General features: G+C 33.8%; 1 protein-coding gene across 1 annotated transcript; it reads left to right on the top strand.

The window, feature by feature from the left end:
* Positions 1 to 251: 251 nt before the first annotated feature.
* Positions 252 to 26,152, top strand: LOC145692000 (uncharacterized). The gene is made up of 7 exons (XM_081767300.1): positions 252 to 574; positions 6,100 to 6,202; positions 8,585 to 8,616; positions 14,922 to 15,047; positions 16,748 to 16,894; positions 19,272 to 19,429; positions 25,917 to 26,152. Exons 2-7 carry the CDS (start codon positions 6,118 to 6,120, stop codon positions 26,077 to 26,079), a joined length of 711 nt encoding a protein of 236 aa, XP_081623426.1. The 5' UTR covers positions 252 to 574; positions 6,100 to 6,117; the 3' UTR covers positions 26,080 to 26,152.
* The last annotated feature ends 213 nt before the right edge of the window (positions 26,153 to 26,365 follow it).

Raw genomic sequence — 26,365 nt, forward strand, 5'->3', positions numbered from 1 at the left:
TGTAAATAGACCACCTACACCTGACCATGTTATAGTGCAAGGGTACTCGAATGAAAATAATGCCAAGGTGCATGAAGTGCACCACATGTCTTCGGAGCGAGTTACAAAAAATGCAAACAATAGTGAATTGAAGGTTGTAAGCCAACGCTCCAGGCATATTAATCCAGCAAAACAGCCAGGAATCGTAACAAACCATGAATCACGCGAACCTATAAGAAGCTCAAATCTAATGCAGGGACGAAGTACTAGTGATAAACTAAAGGTAAACAAAAAACGACCTCGTGTATCCGCAGTGTTTGTGACTCGGCTTGATCCTAGTGTTTCTTGTGATGAGCTTAGTGCATTTATTAAAGATAGTGCAAACATTGAGGTTGTAAAGTGTGCCAAATTAAAAACAAAACACAACAGTTATTCATCCTTTTACGTTAGTGTATATGAAAAACATTTTGATACTGTGTGCAACTCAGACATGTGGCCCGAAGGAGTATTGTTTACAAGGTTCATGGGACGTTTGAAGGATGAATAAGTGGTACCCACGTCGGCAAGCGATCAGAATGGAAGAGAGCAACAACAGGTAACTAATGCATAATCAACGGATACGAGGTATTTACAACTATACTATCAAAATTCTAATGGTTTGAACAGTGATGAAAATTTTCCGGAAAATTTTCCGATTCATAAAAACATACTCCACATATTCCTACATCGTTATTTAGTCGAGATGTGAGGTGGAAAATTTTCTTCTATATTTTTCCGGAAAATTTTCCAATTCATAAAAACATACTCCACATATTCCTACATCGTTGTTTAGTCGAGATGTGAGGTGGAAAATTTTCTTCTATATTTTTCCGGAAAATTTTCCGTTCTTAATAAATATCAGTGATCAAGTAACAATTCGTCAGTATTCATAAAATTGATTGAATTCATATATAGAAATGTTAAAAAGTGAATGATCGTTTAAAGAATCTGAAAATTTTCATGGCTTAGACAATTTTCAGTACTATGTAGGAACAAGTGGAAAAATTTTTCATGAATCTAAAAATTGTCTGTCTCGTACAGTAATGAAAATTTTCCGGAAAATTTTCCGATTCATAAAAACATACTCCACTTATTCCTACATCCTTTTTTAGGCGTGATGTGAGGTGGAAAATTTTCTTGTATATTTTCCGGAAAATTTTCCGTTCTTAATAAATATCAGTGATCAAGTAACAATTCGTCAGTATTCATAAAATTGACTGAATTCATATATAGAAATGTTAAAAAGTGAAAGATCGTTTAAAGAATCTGAAAATTTTCATGGCTTAGACAATTTTCAGTACTATGTAGGAACAAGTGGAACAATTTTTCATGAATCTAAAAATTGTCTGTCCTGTACAGTGATGAAAAGTTTCCGGAAAATTTTGAAACGGAAAATTTTCCGATTCGTACAAACATACTCCACTTATTCCTACATCGTTGTTTAGCCGTGATGTGAGGTGGAAAATTTTCTTCTATGTTTTTCCGGAAAATTTTCCGTTCTTAACAAATATCAGTGATCAAGTAACAATTCGTCAGTATTTATAAAATTGATTGAATTTATATATAGAAATGTTAAAAAGTGAAAGATCGTTTAAAGAATCTGAAAATTTTCATGGCTTAGACAATTTTCAGTACTATGTAGGAACAAGTGGAACAATTTTTCATGAATCTAAAAATTGTCTGTCCTGTACAGTGATGAAAAGTTTCCGGAAAATTTTGAAACGGAAAATTTTCCGATTCGTACAAACATACTCCACTTATTCCTACATCGTTGTTTAGCCGTGATGTGAGGTGGAAAATTTTCTTCTATGTTTTTCCGGAAAATTTTCCGTTCTTAACAAATATCAGTGATCAAGTAACAATTCGTCAGTATTTATAAAATTGATTGAATTTATATATAGAAATGTTAAAAAGTGAAAGATCGTTTAAAGAATCTGAAAATTTTCATGGCTTAGACAATTGTCAGTACTATGTAGGAACAAGTGGAACAATTTTTCATGAATCGAATGAATAAGTGGAGTATGTTTTTATGAATCGGAAAATATTCATGACTTTTAATAAATTAAAATTTTAAATAATAGAATGGGATATTTGTACTCTACGTACTCGAGGCATGTTCTCTGCATTTTGCATACACACACACACACACACACACACACACACACACACACACACACACACACACACACACACACACACACACACACACACACACACACACAGAGTAGTTGAATTGAGTTGATTTTGAGTTTAACGTCCCTTTCAATAGCGAGACTATATAAAACGGTACCAACTGATTAACGTGGAATCCGAACTACATGAGCTCCCGCTGGGAATCGAAGCCAGGTTTTCCATGTCAAAGGCGCGTATGCTAACTGCTTAGCAACGAAGGATCTCGCAGAGCAAGAGAGAGAGAGAGAGAAACACTGTAAAATTTTATTTCCCAACTTGAAATAGAAAATTTTCCGGTTCCCGAAAGGTAATTAGAAAATTATAATTTGTTGCTGACTAACTTTCCTCTACTGAAATTCAATTTTGTAGCTCTATGTGCAGTTAAATATAGTGGATAATTTTCCACCTAACATCATTATACATAATGTCCAAAATTGTCAGGCGTATGAAAAGTGTTTTCCACTTGTTTCTACATAATGATGAAAATTTTCCGATCTATGAAAATTCCTCTCACTTGTTTCTACAGAGCAATAAAACATTCCGATTCACAAAAAAGTTGTTTTACCTCTTGCTGCAAAATGATGAAAATTTTCCGAATCATAAAAAGTTCTTTAATTTTTCCATATAAGGCAGAAAATATTTCGATTCGTGAAAAATTGTTTAACTTGTTCCTACATAGTACTGAAAATTGTCTGAGCCATGAAAATTTTCAGATTCTTTAAATGATCTTTCACTTTTTAACATTTCTATACATGAATTCAATCAATTTCATGATTCCTGAGGAAATGTTACTTGATTACTGATATTTTTTTTTAGAACGGAAAATTTTCCGGAAAAAGATAGCGGAAAATTTTCCACCTCACATTACTAGGTTTGAACACAAAAGAAAAAGAATTTACAGACGAAATAAACTGAGAACTATGATTTTTATTGTATAACAGAAATGTGGTATAAAAAGGAAAACTGTTATCTTTCTCAAATCTCCAGAAACTACAGTGTGATACGAAAAGATAGAGATCTAACACTCACAAACAAGTCTACAGGTGGGGGCGTTTATTCTTAATAAAAAATAAATATTCTTATGAAATCCTTAATCTCCCTGACGATTCCTTAGACATTGTTATAGCAAAAATTTTAATTCCTGACAGTACCCCCATTGATTTTATGTTTAGTTTATTTCCTCCCTGACATGTTACTTCAAGATTTTAGTACTACTGCGATTGGCTATGTTCTTTTATATTGACGAAATATTTTAATGTAATTATATTAGGAGATTTCAACGTAGGAGGTATAGATTGGATTTCAGGTAACCGAACAACTGATAATTATTATTCGAAGAAAAAAGCAAAAAAAAAAAAAAAATATATTTGAATTAAGCAATATTTTAAATTTAAACCAGAAGAACAAGTCATATGATCATAGTAATCCGGGGAGAATATTAGATTTATTGCTGACAAATTTGGATAAGTTTTATGAATTTTGACATCCCACCACTGACTAAAGTCGATTGCTTCCGTCCCCCATTCATGTTTGAGTGGAAAATTATAGATAGTGGCAAATATGGTCCAGTTCCTTAGTACAATACATATAATTTCAAACAAGTAAATTTCCTAGGTATTTACAAGAGCATTAAGGAAATTAACTTAATAAATAATTGCAGTAACAGTGTCAATAAAACCACTAACCATTTATATAATTTAATCTATTCTGTATTTAACGAGCATGTATCTAAGAAGTCAATTGGTTGTAAACAAAAATATAAGGATCCATGGATGACGCGAGAATTGAAAGCATTAATAAACAAACAAAAAAACTAAATATTTTGTTAAAGCCAAAAGAACAAATGATAACGTATGGTATCAGAGATATTCAGACCTAAGGAAACTTGTAAAAAAGAAATACATTGAAGCAAGAAAATCTTATTATTCAGGTTTAGAAAATAGCATTTATAAGAACAGCTCATATTTTTGGAACGTTTTTAAAAAGTCACTGTAAACAAGTGCCAAAGCAAATAAATTGTAATGGTATGCTAATTCAAGACACTGTCGAAACTGATGAAGCATTTAAGAGTGTATTTTATGAAGCTTTTAACTTAGAAGTAGGTCAAGAGGTATTGCCACAGAATATCGTTAGTAATAGTGCTCTAATCGGAATTCCTACCGTTATTGAATTAGATGTAATGGAAGCAATTAAAGTAATTAAACCGAACACTACTCCAGGTTCAGATAATATTCCTTATTATGTAATAAAAGCTTGTGCAACTGAACTTTCAACTAATTTAGCAAATATATTTAACGTTTCATCACGTACAGGTGTATATCCTTCAATGTGGAGGCAAGTATATGTTGTTCCTGTATATAAATCAGGTGATAGACAGATTGCTAGCAACTACAGGTCAATAACTCTAGTCAATGCATTCTCGGAGATATTTGAACTAATTATACATAAACACATATATTTTAATGTAAGAAATATCTTAAATGAGTCTCAACATGGCTTTAATAAGGGCAAGTCAATTGTAACAAATCTAATTCATTTTACATACTTTACCTATAACGCACTGAAAAATAAATTGCAAGTCGATGTAATATACATAGATATATCAAAAGTTTTTGACTCTGTCAGTCATAAGTATCTCATTAGCAAGTTATCAAATATTGGTTTGTCACCTTTGTACATTCGCTGGTTTGAAAGCTATTTGTCAAACAGAACATACAAAATTAAAATTGGACCTGTACATTCTAGTGTAGGCTATGTAAAAAGCGGAATACCACAAGGGTCGCCTTGGGCTCTCTCATTTTCTTTATTTTTAAATGATCTTACAGAAAAAATCAAATACTCTAAAATTCTATGCTGACGATATGAAGTTGTTCAGATTAGTCAACAATGAGTTCGATAATTATTTACTGCAACAAGACTCAAATGCAGGAAACACGTGGTGTAGAAACAATTTTCTAAAAATTAATGATAAAAAAACAAAACTTATGACATACACCAATAAAACTCAATATTATGTCAGTAAATATGAGGTCAACGGTGTACAAATTGAGAAAGTAAGCATTATTAAAGACCTAGGTATTATATTTGACAGTCAGTTAAGTTTTCTAATCACATAAATTGTATTGTACAAGGTGCCAGAAGGATAATAGGTTTTATTTTTAAACAGTGGTCCGTATTTCAAAGAGAGAAAACGTATGTATTTCTATATAAATTACTTGTAAGACCAAAATTAGAATTTGGTTCGGTAATTTGGAACAGCATTTCTAAAACTTTGACAAACAAGATTGAATCTGTGCAAAAATGTTTTATTCGACTATTATGTTTTAAAATGAAAATGAGCTACTACTCATATAGCTACGAATATTGGGGTTTGGAAAGTCTTATAAATAGGCGAAAAAATTTCGACAGAGTATGCATGCAAAAAATACTAGATAACGTTTATATCAGTGAATATTGTTTACAAAATATAGGTTTTAAAGTACCAAATCATAGGATGACATATTCTTTAAGCTCATTTTAGTCTTACTGTATTAAACAAGGTGAAAGTTTTATGTGATCTGACTGATAGTTTTTTAATCAATGACGTTTAGAAACATTAAGCCAAATGTAATTTTATGACTACTGTTTTTAGCTTCGTTGTTGTTTTAGATGGATGGAAAACTTGATAAGTTTTACTGCGTTGACAAGAAATTATTTCTACTTAACTGACTTTTATCTACATTGTGTTTTATATTAGTACCCTTCTTTTTATTGTTTTCTTACCTATTATTATTTTTAGTAGTATTATTATTCCATCGTAATGTAATACTCTGATACCACGTGCTGTATTTTTGCCAAAAGCTGTTCGCGGCACTAAAATAAAGATTGTTATTATTATTATTATTAACTTATATATTTTAACTTTTGCAGGCTAGTCAATTAGTGGCCATGATCAAACAACGTAATGGGACCTATTTTATGTTGGGGTGTTTTGTGATTATGGTGTCTGTCATCTTAGAATCATCTGGATCAGGTAAATCTAAAAAAAATAAGACATTTCTTTCCTGTTTAATCGATCTGTACTCCATCTGGCAAATTTTTCACAACTAAAATCAGTACATTGAAATAAGTAGACTGATTTAAACACGAAAAGTAACAAATACGGCAGTATATGCATTGCTGTTAGGCATATTTGTGTTGTTACCAGGGGTAAAAGTGGACCTGAAAAGGTGGAACGATGGTAGGTATCGGCATTACGTCACGGCGTCCCCCTGCTTATCTTTGCCCATTGTAATTTCTTAGGAACTGGGGGAACGCCATACATATTTTTTGGAGATGGGGACGGCGTTCCCCCGCACTTTTACCCCTGGTTGTTACGGATGTGTAGGGGAACACAAACAACAGATACACCCTGTTAGTTAACAATAATTTTTCTTTTTTGCTTTTACTTTTTTACAAATTAACTTCTTAGCAACATAAAAACTCCAAATTAATATTAGCAACGCCATAAAAAGGATTTTTTTCTCAAAAATATACATGTAGGCTTATCAACTGTATAAAATACCAATTGTTACCGATATTTTTTGTCAAGCTCTACTATACACAGTATACTTCCGATATAGTTCGGGACTTCACCATCTGGATTAAAAAAAAAAAAAAAAAAAAACAGATTATCGGATTATCGAGCAGTGGATTGCTAAACGCTTAGTTGTGGACTGAATTACTGCTACATGATGTTTGGCAGCAAATACTATAAACCAGAAAGGAATAGGATAATCATTGCAACTCAAAAGGAACCAAAAGTTAATTTTAGTTCTACGTTTTAAAGAATACGGACTGGAAAAATTAGCTCTTACTAGGTTTTATGAGGAATTTAGTATATAATGAACTGATGTTTTACAAAGTATCAGAAAGCAAGTAAGATAACAAGCAAGGAGAAAAGAGTGAAATAACATAAAAGGCTAGAAAATGAAATATTTCAGCTTTACATCCCACTGCTATGCTGTGAAGGCTGAGGGAGATGGTGATGATGAAAATGAACAAAACGATGGCATGATAAAAGTGAGAGGGGACAGCAGAACTCCGAGAAAATCTACACGGGCAGAAAAATCGAGCGCACTTGGATGGAAAATTCGTAGATTCCGGCCACAGGCGGCTTTTCTGGCGTTTTTCCTGGCACGACAGGAAATCTGCGATCCTAGAAAATCCATGTTGTTCTGCAGATTTTCTGGACTTGGTAGTGTTCGTACACAGCCAGATAATGTTTATCGAAGTCCATAGTCATGATTTCTCTCTATCCTGCACGTGCGAAAGGAGGACACACATTATTCCCGTTTATTTGCGGCTGTTCAGATTAGTACTGTCTAAGCAACAAGCCTGTACAAAAATCTGTACGTAGTCTGGTACAAAAATCTTCTGTGTGATATAGAATCCTGCTAAATTTCGTCTCTCCGGACTTGCTAGACTAAAAATCAGCATATTTGTCTCTCAGTGCATGCACACGGTGCTTGTCCACCACAAAGCCCATTTAATGCGAGTTGAGATTGAAATAAATACTAGAGTTATTGAGTAGAACGGTGGATATGGAATAGAATTTCGTATTATATTAATGATTCATCATTAGCAGCACACTTGGGAGGCCCTACGTAGGCAAAAGGTTGGCAATTGGTAATTGCAAAATTAAAATCGAAAAAATACGTTGGCCCAACGTATTCGAACGTGTTGTCGGCCAAACAATATTTTGCCATCATTTCCCCAACAATTTCGATCTACCATTCTCATGCGTAATTTTATTTCATTCGCACGGTCTAATTTGGTAATTGAATAATTCGTTGGCAAATGCTCGGCAAAGCGACCAAATGTAATGTAGGACCAACGTAGTTTAACGTTATGTTGGCCAACCAACAATTTGCTGTCATTTATGCACTAGTTTCGATATCCCATTTCCATACGAATTTTACTTCATTCCCAGGGACTACGTTGGTAATTGAATTCGTTGGCAAATGCTCGACAAAGCAGTCAATTACAAATTAGATGCCAACGTTGGTAGTTAGCAAGCCTACCATTTTCCACTGTTGGATCTACTGTTTGTGCTCTTAGATATATGTGATATGGGGCGTTTAGAGCTCAAGGAAATCAAGTGCAATTATCAAAGGTGTGAGGAAAAAAAGACAGCAAGTTTGTAGATATGTTTCAGTACATGGATTTTTTTTTTTAGAATGTAAGAGTTAATTATAATATTTGGCCATGGTTTCTGAAAGGAGTTTCATGTAGAGATCTTTAATTGATAGTAACATCAATATTACATACAGTAACAGGAATACACTATGCAGTACATGTAGTGATTACCTTGGTAGTCATTTTTTAATACATATTTTTGGATGAAATGTATTAGAAAGAACTTTTCGTTTTTCAGGTGCTGTAAATTTTTTGAAAAATAGCAGGCAGGTGAGCAAATTTTCCTATCATATGATTTCTAATAATTTCAATGTATTATTTCTTCTTTATTATTATTATTTGTTTAATTCACGTTTCTATGCATATCTGCATATAAAACGCAGTATCTGAGATTTTTTGAGTAAAATATTTAATTCGAAAAGTGCAGGGTCCGAGGAAGAAATAAAATATGGATAATTTTTATTTAATTTATTATTGAGAAAAGTAGAAAATAACTTTTGTTTCCTATTTTCCTTCAACTGAATTTTTAGTTAGAAATACATTTTGGCCAGCACAGGGAAGTGATCACAGAAAATGTCGGATATATAGAGAATTTTCAGGTTCTTTAAATTTTTGCAATATTTTTTGAGGCATAATATAAGTATATTTAAAGTCCCTGTTCATCTGTTGAATACTCTCATGTATTTCATATCTTCTCTTATACTAGTTGAAGCGAATGTTATCGAATGCAAGTGAGTTGTGCAAAAATCGACCAGTCATTCTCCTCTTTAATTAGTTTGTCCCAAGCCAAACTTGTCTTACTGTTAGACACATCTTCCCGTTCTTCACCCACAATTGGGTTAAAACATCTTACAATTACGAACGTAACCTTCTTCTTTTCTCGGTGCTCGATTTCTTATTTTCTTCATATTTTTTCCCTACTTCTTCAGTTGTTCAAGAAGTGGTATTTGTGTATGTCACTGCTAAATATTTCTTTTTTCCTGTAAGTCTCTGAGTATCATCATCTAATTACCAACAAACGCTAGTTTAATCGCCGTCTGTCTCAGATACTTGACCACCATAATTACCAGAACAAGTTACTTATGCTTATCAGTGACCTATTTCTACAGCCTTTATCCTTACCTGAATGAAACATCCTCTTCGCTTTGCAGTTTTCCGTTACCTCCTTATTTAAGTTCATATATTCTTACTAAATGTAGATTATTCTTTAAGATTTTCCCATTTTTCTTTCTGTAATATGATTCAATGTTCATATCGTAATGGTTTTGCCATTGTTCCTCTTTCCTCTATAGATATCTATAAAACGTTGTTATTATCTCGCCCAATATTATTTCTCTCTTTCGTCTCCCAATATATACTTTCCCCAGAGATCCAAATGAAGAGAGTTTCATCTGGAAGAACTTTTGCTCTGCGAAAGAACATTGCAAATATTCTCGTCCCCCCCCCCCCGACAAATTAGAAATACAAACGTTTCTATTGCTTTTCAAAACTGCAGTCGAAAGACATGTGTAACCTGGAAGGTATTTCAAGTACTAAATGTGGAACATATTTTATTGATGTAGACAAATTTTTAAAGAACTACTTCGAAATAACAAACTTTGTTTAAAATATCTGCTGTTAGATAGGAACGTAAAATTACGAATTACACAGAAGATACTTCTAAACACAGAAATATCTTTATTTCCAAACACGGTTGTTACTAAAGTAATTTTTTCGCTAAATTCTTAAAAAGTAGAGTGCCTTTTCTTTTATTTTGATGATACATAAGGCAGCCATTCAAAACTCAATAAAATTTACAAATTTTAACTTGTTTATTCATAAACAAGACATCTAGATCTGTGACTTCTTCCGGATATGTAACAAAAAAATAATTTTCATCATGCATATGTTACTGTTAGATGATTGAAGATACTCTGAAACAGGGGCGGATCCAGGACCGACTTCTGGGGGGGGCGGTGGGTTGTCATACTGCTACTTTTAAGGGCTCCAAACTTTGGGGTGGGTTTTATTTATATATATAAAATAAGAAAATTTCCTCTTCTGGGGGGGGGGAGACAATCGCCCCGATCGCCCCCTCTCGGGATCCGCCCCTGCTCTGAAACATATTCTTAAAGTTGGGGTGAATTTATCTTCATATCTCGAATTCATTCACCCTGAGGTCATTCTTAATAAAGAGTTTTATTCAGATCGATCTGTTGTCACTCATACCATATGTAGAGCTCCCTCGTGGCCATGTGGTTATGATTAGGGTACATGTCTAGCGCAGGAGATCCGGGTTCGGTTACCGGTGGCAACTCACGTGGTTCGGAACTCATGTTAAGCTGTAGGCCCACGTCTCATATAGCTATGCTGCTGGAAGAGACAGTAAGCTGAAAACCAACTAACCAACCAAACTACATAGTTAGCGTACTCACTTTTGGCGTGGGAGATCTGGGTTCGATTCCCGGTGGGAGCTCACGTGACTTGGAACTTACGGTAAGCCGTAGCTACACGTCTCATGTAGCTTTGTTGCTAAAAAGGACGCTATGCTGTAATCGAACCAATTAATATATGTTCCTGTCGATTAACTTACTCCACTTCTTAAGTGTTTTTATTCTTCATCACTTATCTCCGCATACTTCTCATCCCTACATTATACCCAAAGCACCTTAGATTTGTATCGTGTCTTCTTCTGTGTGTGTCCTGCTACTTTTACTGTATCTTTTATTCGTTCATTTCTAATTTTCTTTCTCAGTACCCAATAATTTTAACATTCACATGTATACTGTCTTCAGTCTCTCTAAGATTGTTATTTTCAGAGGTATGCTTTCTATTCCACTACACTGAGAAAAATCTGTTATCCGGACAGCGGTATATTGTACATATATACGGAATCCTTATGTTTACTAGAGAAATCTGGATTGAGCATACGTTATCCATATGCTACATACTTTTCCTGCTTAGATATTACATAATGCCATAGCAGGATGTATGATATCTAACGGTCTTCCGTGTATTACATACACGTATGCGTATGTTACATCCATCAACTATATGTTACAATTTCCATCTGTATGTGAGATTTTTACCGCCTATATACAATTCTTTCGTTCGTACGGAAAGTACGTTTATTCGGAACACTTGTATGGAAATTATGTATGAAATGTATTTTTCCGGTTATACGTTTGCTGTACGTTAAGTAAAAAAAAAAGTACAGCATTTACACATGTAATTTACGTTTTTTACGTACACTACATTTGTTTTTTCTCAGTGTATGCTATTATTCGTCTAAAATATATTGATATTGAGCATGACAAATGTACAGATTCCTATCAATTTAATGGAAATATTTCGAAAAAGTGAAACTTGTCAGATTAATACGGCATTGGAACATTTTTTTTCCTTCAGAATAGCTCGGATGCAACGTGGAATGGAATCGAAGAGATTGTTAATGATAGCAAATGAAATATTACTACATTCCACGTGCAGAGCATTACATCATTTCATGAGACAAGATGAAGGTGGAAATCTGCACTAGATTTAGTCTCCAAAACGGTCCACAGGTGTTCATTTATGTTTAGATTCGGAGATTAGGCAGGCCAGCGGAGGGCTCCCAATGTTCCTCGAACTACGTTGCAAAGCACCAGATGTGTGAATGGGCGTATGATATTCTGAAATATGGCGTCATTATCTGCAAACAACATCTGTACCATAGGATGCACATGGTCTCTTAAAATTGCGACATTATCAGGGGTACCGAAGCGACCGTTCAACGTCAACAGAGGACTCACGGAAAACCAGGATATTGCGACCTACATACTCGCAAAGAAGACACTATCAGGTTAGAGCGCCTGCCACAAATATAGCCCATGGTTTGAAATAACGTAAATGATAATTCATTCGACCATGTCACACATTTCTTGTCCCTGCCGATCATGTTGCATGTTGGCGCTACTATTGGCGTCGTGCCAAAGCATTATGATTTCTTATCAGCGGATTCATCCTTGCAACCCGACCCTGTATGTCCATTAATGCAACTCGCAATGCGACCCCGAATGTGTTTGTCGACATCGGCTATGGGAGGTGCTGTATGAGCTTACTTGCACCACAAACTCACGACTGTTCTGAATGACAATGTATCTTAATGCTCAGCAGGATCTGTCACTAAAGATTTTCTTCCGACCACTGTTTCTCTTCATCGATGTGGTTTCGCCGTGAGTTTTGTAGGCCGTCATCATCTTAGACATCATCCCAGACAGCGCATTCAACTCAATTGTCACTTTCGTCACTCTCGCACTACACAACCGAGCGTTAATAATTTGCCCTCTTTGAAGATCACAAAGGTTACCCTTTTAAATTATAACCATCTATTTAGTTTACTGCTTACTGTCGATCCACTGATCCTTACACACAACCATTTACAGCCCGCTGCTGTGGTCATCGCATGACCGTTGCCAACTCTGAAATCTGATGTGTTTACAGTTCTAGGTGTTTTCACTAAATTGATAAGGAACTGTAAATGTTGATGAAATGAATGTTCATGAAATGGTAGTTCTACAACATACTTATAACGTTTATTCATATTGCACTTACTTAGACGTTTCTAGTGGGTTTTGGAAAAAGCATGGCGGTTTAATTGTAAGCTTTTATTTCTAGTGCGAAGTTCTTAATAACGCTTTTCTTCTACTTGATACGCTTGATAACGCTTTTCTTCTTATTTCACTACTCCTATCCTATCCATTCTTTTGTTTTCCATTCATACTTCAGATCTTCACTAATAACACTATTCTTTTTCGTAAGGCTTCTTTCGTCATTCGTATCATTGCTTTTATTTCTCATTCACACCTCATATCTTCACTAATAACGCTATTCTTCTTTGTAAAGACTTCTTTCGTCTTTCCTATCATTACTTTTGTTTCCCATTCACATTTAAGATCTTTACTATTAACAGTTTTCTTCTTCCTAAAGACTTCCTTTGTCATGCCTATTGTTACTTTTATTTCCCATTCACGTTTCAAATCTTCATTAATAAGATTTTTCTTTTTCCTAAAATTGTTGTTTCGTCATTTCTATCCTTTCTTTTACTTCCCATACTCATTTCAGATCTTCATGAGCTCCTTCGTGACTAAGCGGTTTCCGTACGCCTCTTTGGCGTGGGAGACCCGGTTTTGTTTCCGGGCGGGAGTTCATGTGGTTCGGAATCCACGTTAATCAGTTGATCCCGTCTCATGTAGCCTCGCTGCTGAAAGGGACGTTAAACTCAGTCAACTCGACTAAACAATTCAGATCTTCACTAATTAGTTATCTAAAACTATTCTACTCTGCTTATAATAAAAATGACAAGTACAGTATTGTGTAAAATTAAATTAAGAATACATTATAATTGTTTTTCTTCTATTCTTTCTTCCTAATTGAGAAAACATTTGTATTGAGTTGAGATTACACAAATTAACCTTCCTCATTCTTTAGTGGTTTCAAACTCTAGGAAAATCTTTTTTTTTTTTTAAAAAAAAAAGTATTTCTTCACAGAGAAACGGATTATTTTGTGCTCAGGTCAGATTCTGTCATTTTAAAACACTAAGTAAGAAGAAACGACATTCATAATCTATAATGATAATACATTAATCGTTCAGTCATACTGATCCATATTTATAATCATTCATCAGATTCTGTTCAGATCTTGTAGGAGCCGGTTTAACCTTGGCGGAGTCGGGCATTGTAACTTTTATTACTAAGGTATCTTTGATATGCCTATAGTGCGTCCAGTAAGAGAACGTCTCTGACAGCTCGCAGTGACATTGCCACTACTCGCGTGTCAAGGTTTTATTCGGTGCAACTATAGTAGCAATTTATTTAATGGTATAAGACAGAGTGATCGTGGTTGGTAACACTGGTATCAAAGTAGGGGCTGCAATGTCCCACCGCATGTGGTAAGAAACGTCAGAGACCATCTCTTGTTGGCCGTGCTATAACTCTCGGTAACATTTTTAAGAAGTCTAATCGCTGCGAAATTAAAATACCGCTAATTTTACAGTAATTATGTGATATCTTCAAATAGATAAAAGATAATTGAAATGTGGAACAAGAGCGCCGTTGACAATATTATTTTGCATAAGGTACCGTTATCACGGGTCACCTAGTAGCTTTCCGTTTGCAGCCATTTAGAAGCGGGAAAATAAATGCCGATTTTGTAAAGGCTGAAAAACGAAAGCAGATGAATGAGTTGTGATAACGGTATCTGATGTAAAATAACATTGTCTAGGGCGCTCTTGTTCCATACTTCAATTATCTTTTTATCTATTTGAAGATATAACATAATTACTGTAAAATTAGCGATATTTTAGTTTCGCCGCGATGAAGCCTCTTAAACAGTTTTCACTCAGTTAATGGATTTCTATGGGTTTACATTGAAGAAAATGAATTATCCTAAGTTCTTGGTGGTAAATACCGTAATTCAAGTTTCATTGCAAAATATTATTTGAAAACTCAAGTGTTTTGTCGCTGCTGAGAATTTGTGAAAGTATTTAACACATTCTGCTTGTTTCTACAATATCTAAAGGACCGTGTAATTGTATTTAAATTGATTTTTCTTACAGAAACGAGAAGAATCGAACGAAAATGCTCATATGGACTCCGTTCTGAGTGAAGCCAATGATCTGTTAAATGAAGAACAGAAAAGTGTGTACATCGCACCGACAAAGAAGAAGCTTAAAAGTATTCCAGTAAGTAAGATGAGTGCCTTATTAACTATTATAATAACTATTCCCTATTTATGTTATGGTATATCTGAAGAAAGTTGTATCTCCTTCCTTATTCTCTAAATCAGTGCTAGATACATTTTGTTTTTACCGAACCCTGTCGACAGTACGACACATTTACCTTAGGTTAAGTTAGAATTGAATTTTGTTGCTGCTGCTGTAGAGATTGATTGGTATTGTCTGTCTCAAAGTGCATTTTAATAACGTAAAGACTTAATTGTAAGAATAAAAAGTAACAAATATAGTTCTCGACTTACAGGCCTCCTAAATGGTATAACATTTATTTTTAAATTCCAAAATTTTGTCATGGGGTTCCTCGACACACCGGTTGGGAAAGCCTGCTTTAAGTAGGAAGTGTTATAACATTTATGAAAGCTATTGGTTAAATTGTTTTTTGTCTAACATTAGAAAACAACTTAAACTATCCGTATATCTACCCGTTTACCGTTTATCTCCCGGATAAACATCACCTTTACGAAGGCATTTATGTGTCGATGAGGACTTGAGGAGGATTACATGTTACAGTAACATTTAGTTAGAATTGTATCGGAGGTAGTCCATTACCAGAGGAGTCACTCCTACCGAATTGGTCTAAATAGAATTGCCAGACGATGAGTGCTCTGGGAGAAGCCAGCAGTTCTTCAGTTGTCAAATTGGAGGAAATCATAGCGATTGGTACGGAAACTTGGACATTAGTCCAAGGGTGGTCGCAGTGACTTTAACTCCTCAAATACTAGGAGGTGTAAGATAATTGGAAAGCAGACAACTAAGTTACAGTCAGGTAGACTCGCAAAGAAACTGTTATCGTGTTGTTTTACATATTGCACTTGATACGATGTAATAAAATTGTGCTATGGTAAATAAGAATTGTAGTTTCATCGTAAACTAAAAATAATTTTACATTTAATTATTTTCATTTTCGTATTTTTAGTAACGCAAGCATTTTCCTTAAACTGTCTACTTTTGTCATTGTTGTTAGCTGATTGTTAGCCTCAGACTAAATGCCTGTATTTGTCTAGAGAAAGCCAAGATGTTGCCCCATATATATATATATATATATATATATATATATATATATATATATATATATATATATATATATATAAGTATATCAAAATTGTTTGCCATGGACATTAGTGTTATGAATTTCATGAGACGAAAGGTTTCCGTGACAGATGGTAGCCGATTGCCCATGAACGTGCCAATCCGACGCTGTCGATGTATCTTCGATTATGAGTGAATACCTGGGATATGAGTAATTGGTTTTTTCCTTTAATATTCAATTGGGTTCTCATAACGCTCTTTCAGTGAATATCTGAGAAATGTTTTGAAAAACCTCCTCAGATCTGAATATGTTTTTCAGTCGTTATCGGTCGATTTCCATTTTTGTTTTTAGTCAATACTGAACCTCTTAACAGATTCTTTCCTTGTCTTAAAAGTGGTGTCCATCCTAAAAAGTCTGAACCGAAGATGGCGCACCGACAATTATCTCATTCTTAGATAGTTGTGTAAACACAAAATAAACATATGTTAATACTTATTTCAGATATATAGCGCTAAGAATTTCTAGTTTTCTGATAATGGGACCTTTCATAAAAGTACAAACCTTGACTTGGTATGTTTATTCATTTTCTAATTTTTCTGATTTTTGTGTTATCTTCCAGTCAATTTCCCCTGCTGGAGTGAAAGTTTCTGGTACCCTTTACTTGGAACTGGGTTATATGAGAGGCTATCCAAGACTCCAAAGAATCAGCAATGTTCGCAGGAATGAATCAACTCTTAGTGTTAATGTTGCTCTGGGACCTTTTTACGTAAGTAGGCAAAACATATTATTAAAAGATATCTTGACTATATACAGAAAAGTTTTAAAGTGGACACATAATCAGTGATGAAACGGGTCACGGACTACGTGAACGTGACCCATAGCACACTAGACACGGTGTGACCTGGAAATAACGAAACGTTATAAATATGGAGGGTATAGGTATGATCTGCTATTGTAACAAGAATGATTTCTTCCTCTCTCTTTTTTGTTCCCTAACTCTATCATTTACTTTTGTTTGTGTTTGTGTCAAATCACTACACTGAAAGATAACTACAAGATCTAAGTGTAAGCGCATGAAGATACCTCCGCGAATACAGTGTGACCTATATGAGGAGAAATTATACATACACCAAACGTTAGTGCTGACAATATCGTATAGAAAGAAAATTAGTGTTTTTAGTAGAAAGTATATGAAAAATGTCTAATTGTGGCATCATCAAAGAAAATAATGGTTTTTTTATTTTCATGATGGGATAAACAGCACTAATTTTCTTTCTATATTGTATCGTCAGCACAAATGAATCACTAATTTGTGGCATATTTTCCAAAATTAGTGCTGCATTGTGAAGACAGTTATATTCACTTGTAATAACACAGCACTAATTTTAGAAAGTATGCCAAAAAGTAAGTGCTGACGATACCGCATACAACAAATTTTAGTACTCATAATAGAATATTAGTATTCCACATTGCTACCTACAATTTAGTAGCACACTGGTACAGTATTTATGATTTATTTTTGTTTTTATTTGAATATTTCTCGTTCGTAATATTTTAATTGTTAGAAAGAAGAAAAATTTGAACTTTTAAGTTTTGCGAAAGACCACTAGATTTCAAAATTTTAGAAAGGAACTTTAATTAATAATACTCATAAAACATACGAAATCATTACCATAGGTATTCTGTCTAATCGGCAGGTAACTTGTAGCTAAATGAAAAGCTTTCTTTGCCTTCTGGCAGCTCACTTGCAGCTAACTGAGAAGCTTTCTCTGTCTTCTGGTAGGTCACTTGCAGTTAACTGAGAAGCTTTCTCTGCCTTCTGGCAGGTCACTTTCAGCTAACTGAGAAGCTTTCTCTACCTTCTGGCAGGTCACTTGCAGCTAACAAAAGCTTTCTTTACCTTCTAGCAGGTCATTTGCAGCTGAGAAGCTTTCTCTGCCTTCTGGCAGGTCACTTGCAGCTAACAAGCCTTCTCTGCCTTCTGGTAGGTCACTTGCAGCTAACTGAGAAGCTTTCTCTGCCTTCTGGCAAGTCACTTGCAGTTAACTGATTGTGAGAAGCTTCCATGCACCACGGCTTCTTCAGCTACCCTATTCGTCTTCACCAGTAATTTTCTGATTTTAAAATGGTTCATCAACTATAGCTGCTTTTTTTTCCTCTCCTTATTTCCTACCACCATACCTTCGAGCACATTCCTTATGATACAGTTCTTCTCAGCCAACGTCCGAAACAGTTTTTCTTCTTCTTTTCAACTACATCTAAAATTATTTTTCTCACTTACTATTTCCAGCATTTCCTAATTCGTTTCCGTTCGACCCACCTAATTCTGTTCTTATTCTCGACATCCATGTTCTAAAGCCTCTGATATTTTCTTATTTTTTTTTTCATAGCTTCATATGAAATAATGTATAATAAAAATTTAGAGAACATCCAATGCTTGGAGCCGAATAGTAATTCTCAGTACTGTATGAAGCGCAATTCTGTTACTTTACTTTTAAATAAAATGAATTTAATTTTTACGTACAAATGTAATGATTTCTGTTTTAATAGAGATAATTAATATGTAGTTCATCACTTAAGTAAATATTTAATGATTGCTGGTTCTGGTTTTCTTTCCGTCAAATTAAAATAGCAAATATTTTAAAATGATATTTTGTTATTATAAGCAGGGATAAAAGTGGATCTGAGAAGGTAGAGAGACGGATTACGTCACGCCGTCCTCCGTGCCTATTTTTGCCCGTTGTAATATTTTAGGAAGTGCAGGGATGCCATAGATATTTATGGAAGTGGGGGAACGGGGTCCTGCTGTGTCCCCCTTCACTTTTATCTCTGATTATAAGAAAGTTATATTGAAATAAAATAATGTTTGCACACTTTGAAATTGCCTCGTATTAGGCCATTGCATTTTCAAAGTTGATTTTCTCATATCTCCCTTCTCGCGAAATTTCTTCGAAGTCTAAATTTCCCTTCGAAACGGAACGTTTTCTTCAATTAACAATATTGGATTTCCGGGATTACCTTAATCGTCGTTTGCTTAGATGTGGCACGCAATTGTAAGAAACATGAATCAACATATAGTTCCAAATACTGATTGATTGATACAGAGTTAAGCATGCCTTAGTTTAGTTTAATTTTTGTTTCAGTTAAGAATTCCGAGCACAATCCAATTCAAGAATGAGTCCAATAACGTTTCCGCCGTTATTTATGGAAGACAAGTAAGCAGTTCTGGACAGCTTGTAGTCAAACTAAACAGAAAAACTGGAGAATCCAAGGTGCAATCCTTTAAAATAACGGAACCAGGGTAAGTAACACAAGTTTGTATCTTGATGCAAAAAAGAAATAATTTCGATACTGGCAGTGATTCAGATAATTGCACATTTGTAATTGAGTGTCTACTTATATCAACAGTAATTCAAACTACTGCAACTTTAATATACAACATAAAAATACATTTATGCTCAGAAGCAATGTTATTACTTTGTGGTTTTATTTTAACAATAACTCGTATTGATTTGTTTTGACAACAATAACTCGTATACAATATTGTTTTCTCCGACCTACTTAGAGATGATTTTACTACCCCTCAGCATCATATGTGCGTTCATGCTCGATGTACATTAAACATTACTATTTTAAATCTTCATGTACTGAAAGCTCCCACCCCCCTGCATCAAATTTTCTGAAATCACCACCACCGCTGCTTCTCCTAGCATTTGTACATCAGTTTTAGTATTACTGACAATGTGAATCGCATTGACGTTGCAATAAAATAATACTTGGATCAAACTCTAAAGTTCGAATTTTTTCAGGATTTTTGTATACATATCTTAATTATGGCAAATGTTTGTATCTTCATAATAAAGGAGGAGGAAGTTAAAATTCCGAAACTACTTTTCCATACCCTGTTCCAGGGTTTCTCAACCCTTTTCGACTGACGACACACTTGTTTGATATTTTTATTATTAATAACAATAATAATATCTATTATAACAGTGAAACCAATTAGTTTTTATAATTACTCTATATAGCACTGAGCATTACTGCTACGGCTGGAGGTGTTGACTGGTACAGTCTGTCTCGATTTTAACTAATTATTATTAAATTCTTCATGATTTTTAAATTCTAGTATTTCGCGACACACTTTAGGGGACTGCATGACACAACAGTGTGTCGCGACACATCGGTTGAGAACCACTGCCCTATTCATTCGAATCTCAGGTTATGATTACTACCGTTCTTACCGATCTCTGCTAAACATTTGAGTACTCACCAAGCATCCAGGAACGACAAGTAGTGTTACCAAGACCATTAACAGCTGCACTATTCTTACAAAACTTCATTTCTAGACACAGTGTCTGTAGAATTAAACATTTTAAAATAATACAATACTACATTTACATAACTGTGAAATAACCAGCGACATAAAAGGTAGATTGCTTGATTGTTTATAAAATAACTACAAGCTAGTAGAAGATATACATATACAATGAGTACAGTACTTATACTAGAATACATACGATTTCCAAACAAAATCAGTTTCAAAACAAGTGTTTTATCATCACAAAGCAGTTTAGTAATTTAAAAAGAAAAGTTGTGAACCTGTTTTAACTTAGATAAAACAGTAAATATGAACAAAAGAAGAAATCAACACAACAACATAAACTGCATAGTGATGACACACATATTTAGTAAAGTTAAAAAAAGAATTATATATGTTGACAGAACCAAATGCTTTTTTTCTTTTAAAGTTACTTGAAGTACGATTTAAGTTCTTATGCCTTTATCGAAAAGTAACCGCAAAACAAAGGTTAAATTTTAACGTTCCGGGGAAACGGCATTTTAAGACTGAAATTACTGCTGCTATAAAAAGTTTAGTGTTTCATAAGATTTTCTCAGATCACAGTCATGATCATTTCATGACATCATAACACGACCGTGACCCATTTTTATTCTACAGCGGCGAAATTAAAAGAAGGATAATCATATTTTCATGTGTATGTACGTCAATTTGTGGATTCATTTACTCCCGCGTAGATGTAGAACATCTTGGTACTATTTCATGAATAGGGTGACCAGATTACTGACTTGAAAAAAAGAGGACGTTTGTCTAAAATAACGTAGACCGAAATAATATATACCTATAATAATTACTATACTGAAAATAGCTTTATTGTGGACTTAGGGAGTCGCCTATGATCATTTCAAGTTGATGAGGTTGTAAGAATATTAAACAATATCACATATTATCATACCGTAAAAGTGTTAAGAATTTATATGTAATGTAGACAAACATTCTGAGAACTTTGAGAAATATTTGTAAATTTTACACTCCTTTCTTAAACATGGCATTATGAACAAAAATCCTTGTTTGAACGGTAAGAGTGCGTACAAAACTTTATTTAAGTAGAAAATATGGTCCTGCTATATTACTTTAATAAACTTAAAATTCTACACCGATTCATCAATGATGTATAAATATTTTCTCATACAAATTACTCATGTATAATTGGATTTGCTTTCATTTACAGTTATATAATATTTCTTTGATGCTCCTATCTCCACTAATATTTGTTTATTTTCCAAAAGGAAATCATAAAAGTCACAACATGAATATTCCTGAAAATTTTAACAGCACACATGCAATACTTTTAATATTGTTTCTATAGATAATCTACTCCTTTCGTTTATCCACTGTTATTAATAACAGGAAACTCTTTCAACGCTAGCATTATGGCTAAACAATGAGAAAAACAATTCGACAAGTTTCAGTAACTCTGAGAAACATTCTTCATTTCTTGATTCAGAAAAGTATTTAACCCAAATATTACTAGATACCTGTTCACCATCTGCTAAATTACCAGTACCGGCATTTAATTATCTCTGAAAGTTAAAAAAAACATGATCAAAGGCTTTTACATCGTCAACTTTCACACCAACACTATTTAGTTTATCATTTACATAAACAATCGTTTTCTTTTCACATATTCCCAACTTGGCACTGATCCATCCATTTAAAAATACAGAATTCTTCATACTGATGTATCCACTTCTGAAGATATTCCACAAATGACATATAAACACGAGGTATTTCATCCTTCAATTTCTTACATTCCACGTCATACCCTTCTTCATCTCGTTTCTTTTTTATTTTTTCTTGAACTTTTTAGAGATTTGAAATTATGCATTTGCCTCTTCTGTATTACCTGTAAAACATTCTGTAAGATAGACATGACTTCAGATACTGAATTCTTCTCCCTTTCCACAGCAAGAATGTTATGGTGGAAAACTGTCATAAGTGAGTGAGTAAACCATAACATTGTCTCACTAAGTTCGTGTTCAAATAAAGAACGTATTAATTGGGGGCCGCACATCATGGTTAAGGAAATAAGCTTTTAAAGCTGGAAACATTTCAATTAATGTAGTTTGGAAATGATGATAACCACTTAATTTTTGGATGACTTAACAGATTCCTGTACTGAATATCTACAAAATCACAAAGTTCTTTCAAATTCTCTGTACGAACAGAATATATGGAAAAACAATTAAATATTTTCAAAACTATGGATTCCACATCAATACTAAAACCAGTGTCAATACCATGCTGGACACTGTTATAACACGTGAGCACGATGTCCTACTCTCACAAGTTTGGGATTTAGTTCCCTTTTCAAACAGCTAAATACATTATTTCCTCCTTTTCTACCAAATTCCTCCGCAGTTTGTATTTGTATTCTCTCCAGGAAAAGACACACATTTATGAACTATGTCTCTTTTCCTAAGAACTTCCATTATGTACGAAGCAATAATTTCAGGTCTCTCATTAAGGACAGCTTTAAATTCAATTACCTTAGTTTTAATACCACAAGATTTATAGTCAAAGAACCGGATCAAGATGGGAAATATGTTCATTGATCTATGATTGAAGCCGTCTGTTGCAACATAAAAATACGAAATTTCTCCTAACATCTCAATTGACACATTAATAGAATAAGGCGAAAGAACAAAATTACTTAGGTCTCTGTTTTGGTGCGCACACAGGACATTTGTTTAACTACATTAGAATCCTTGAACATAACTTGCTGAAGCTTGGTTGTACAGTCCATTGATCTAAACGTCTGGTGATGTTTTACTGTATGAAAAGCCAATGTTCCTTGCGTTTTCACTATATTACAGTAGGTCAACTTGACCTTTCATGTCAATAGGCAGAACAAATTTCTTAAACTTATTTTAATAAGAGAAGATTGGAATTTTGTTATTATTGTCAAAAATCAGATAAAAATATAGTACTTTCACATGCTAATTTGTATGGATACTATGGAACCCGAAAAAAGAGGACATTTGATTATTGTTGACAAAATTCCCCCGGACACCCTCTTAGAGTCTGAGAAATAGAACATGTCTGGGTAAAAGAGGATGTCTGGTCACAATATTCATGAAGAAAGTGTCCATAAATTTAACATAATCTCAGATATGGCACTGGTTGTATGACGAACGTAAAATTCAATATGGCGAACGCTAAATACCATATTGTTTAAACTCAAATAAACAAATGACAGAAAAATATTTTATGTAGGGTATTAAATGACAGGGCTCGATTATAGGATCACTAAAAATATATATGTTTTTTTAAAAATATAAAACTGGTAATGAACAAATAATATATTTTATTAAGAAACATATAATAAAGTGTTTTCTGAATACGCTTGTATAAATGTAATGAGTTTTACTCCATCTAGTTTCTGATACAATAAGTTAACATGTTAATCTGTGCATTTGTTGACATTTTTAAAATTCTAAACACTATTTTACAGTACATCTTTTTAAGTTTGAGGACACTATCTTCAGGGGCTCAAATTTGATTTTGTCTTCTGTTTTGAAATTTGAAAAAAATAAAAGGACTCGGAGTGTTATTTCGAATGACTTTTAAGGAATGCAAATTTTTGAAGTTATCGTGGCATTTCTGTGTATCAGGCACAGTAATTTACCTTACTGATACTTAATGTGTGTTGTTGACCTTTCGCAATTTTGAAGAATGAATCTTTTCACTGAATATTTAGAGTATCCTTGTGGAATGTGCTGAATACTCAGAACTCAGGGAATGTTTAGGAATATTCAATTATTTTAGTCATGTCTTCGAGACCTCCGCGCTGCTAAGAATAATAACGTTTCACTTGTTGGCTTATTACTTATTTTCTCCCTCAAATTTTGTTTAATTCTTTTATTATTAATCTCATTATATATATATGATCATTTATGATCATAATTTATTACCAAAGTGAGACATTGTTACAGCTAAAAACAGTATGCCATTGTCTAAACTTGATTACGGAGCAGCTCTGTTTCGATCTCAGATCCCGAGTTTAGTAAGAAATATTCCCTCAAAAACCTAATATCGATGGGTATACGGACAAAGGTGATATGTCCATGCCGTAATTTTTGCAGGTGACAACATTCAATGCATCTCAAAAATCAGAGGTTCATGCAAAACTTTGTTTTTATTAATGGAATATTTACTGGAGGTTCTTTTGTTTTAATGTAATGTGCACCAATTGCAAAAATACTTCGGGCATTATCCACATCAGCCAAAACCTGAGTTTCGAAGAAAAATGGACATATCACCTTTGCGCAGATACCCATCGATATTTTCTTTTAGGTTCTGAATAATACAAAGCAATCCACTACGGACTACAGTATGCACTATTGGAAAGGTCGTTAAGTTGAAGACAAAGAGACGGTGCGCATTTCCACATTTTATATCATGGGGGCACGGTAGCTGTGTGGTAGAGTGCTTACCTCTGGTGTATGGGGCTCCTGGTTTGATCCCCGGCTAAGTAAATGATCAGCAGACCAGCCGCGAAGCACCACCATGGTTAGCGCGAAGCATAAGAAACATTTTTCAAATATAAACCCTGCATTTCCTTGATATTGAGCACTTTTTATTACTTTTTTCCTTCCATTTTTACATATGTACACATGCATTTCGCTAGCATGAGTAACATTACAGGACCACTTCCTAAATCAGAAAGAGGATTTAAGTACATACTAGTAATATTTTAAGTAATTTTTCGTCTCTCAGTTTCTTTCCTTCTTTTCTTTTCTTTTTACTCCCGAAATTTGCGCTCCCTTACTTCTGCACCTGGGGCAATCGGCCCGCTCACATCCTCCACGGCACGGCACTGTTCCAGCATAGACAATCTGTAGAATAACAAAGTTAGTATTTTTCTTTCTAAATATACTAACTGCAATTACTTTTCCTATACTTAGGTTTTCATTATCATACTCATTTGTAATATATAAAAAATGAATATTTTTATTATTTCATGTTCATATAGTGAAATGAGTATATCATATATATTATGGCCTGATATATTATTTAAGAAAGAATTGCCGAGCTAGAAATTAAAAACAAAATACTAAGAGCATAAGTACAGATTATAAACAGGAAATTATATAGAACTTAGGAAAACGAAGCAAAAACAAATAAATAAATGAAATAATAATAAAATAGATTAAAAATTTAAAAAAATGCAAAACAAGATCTTAAAATAGAAAAGAGGAATAGGTTACCATGAAGAATAATAGAATAGAAAAAGAACAATAGATTTAAAAATCAGAAAGGAAATAAAGTTCAGGAAAATGAAAGATAAGCTTCTAAATAAAAAAAGTGTACAGCTCTATTATGTTAGGTTTCTTTTTGCTTTTCTGATATTCTGTTCCTATTTTCAATACAAATATTATGAACATAGTTTCTGCAATTAACCTTTAACCTTTTTCGTACTACATTTCAGGTCAGTTCAAATCAGAATAAATGATCCTGGATTCCCTTACGATGTGCTTCACGATTACATTGAATTGTTTGTGGAGAATTACGTCACTAAGAAGTTAAAACAAGTGGCTAAAAAGACGTTTACAGAATACATAGGAAGAGCTCTTCAGCGTCACCCATTCTAAAAGAGGGAAGTGTTCTGTTTTACTCAGAGACAAATAAATAATGGTTGTCTGAAATATGTATGATGAAAGTTCGGAATTAAAACTATTTCTAAAAGATTTTGACTACATTATTTTCATTCTACCTATATTGAAAATAAAAGACAAATTTGATTTCTAAATATTAAATGACAGTAAAAACTTGTTAATTCGCATGGACGGTACTCCGAACGACGCGCAACTCCGAACGGCCTTCATTCTTCGTCTGTAAGTACGTACTGTATTTTTAGATTTTTATGTCATAAGAATG

This window comes from Thermobia domestica, chromosome 8 (genome assembly GCF_964235325.1).
Source record: "Thermobia domestica chromosome 8, izTheDome1.hap1.1, whole genome shotgun sequence".
NCBI classification, from domain to species: Eukaryota; Metazoa; Arthropoda; class Insecta; order Zygentoma; family Lepismatidae; genus Thermobia; species Thermobia domestica.

Coding starts and splice junctions, on each gene's coding strand:
- LOC145692000 (XM_081767300.1), top strand. CDS start 6,118: ATGATCAAACAACGTAATGGGACCTATTTTATGTTGGGGTGTTTTGTG. Junction 15,048..16,747: donor AGAAGCTTAAAAGTATTCCA/GTAAGTAAGATG, acceptor GTTATCTTCCAG/TCAATTTCCCCTGCTGGAGT. Junction 16,895..19,271: donor TTGCTCTGGGACCTTTTTAC/GTAAGTAGGCAA, acceptor TTTTTGTTTCAG/TTAAGAATTCCGAGCACAAT.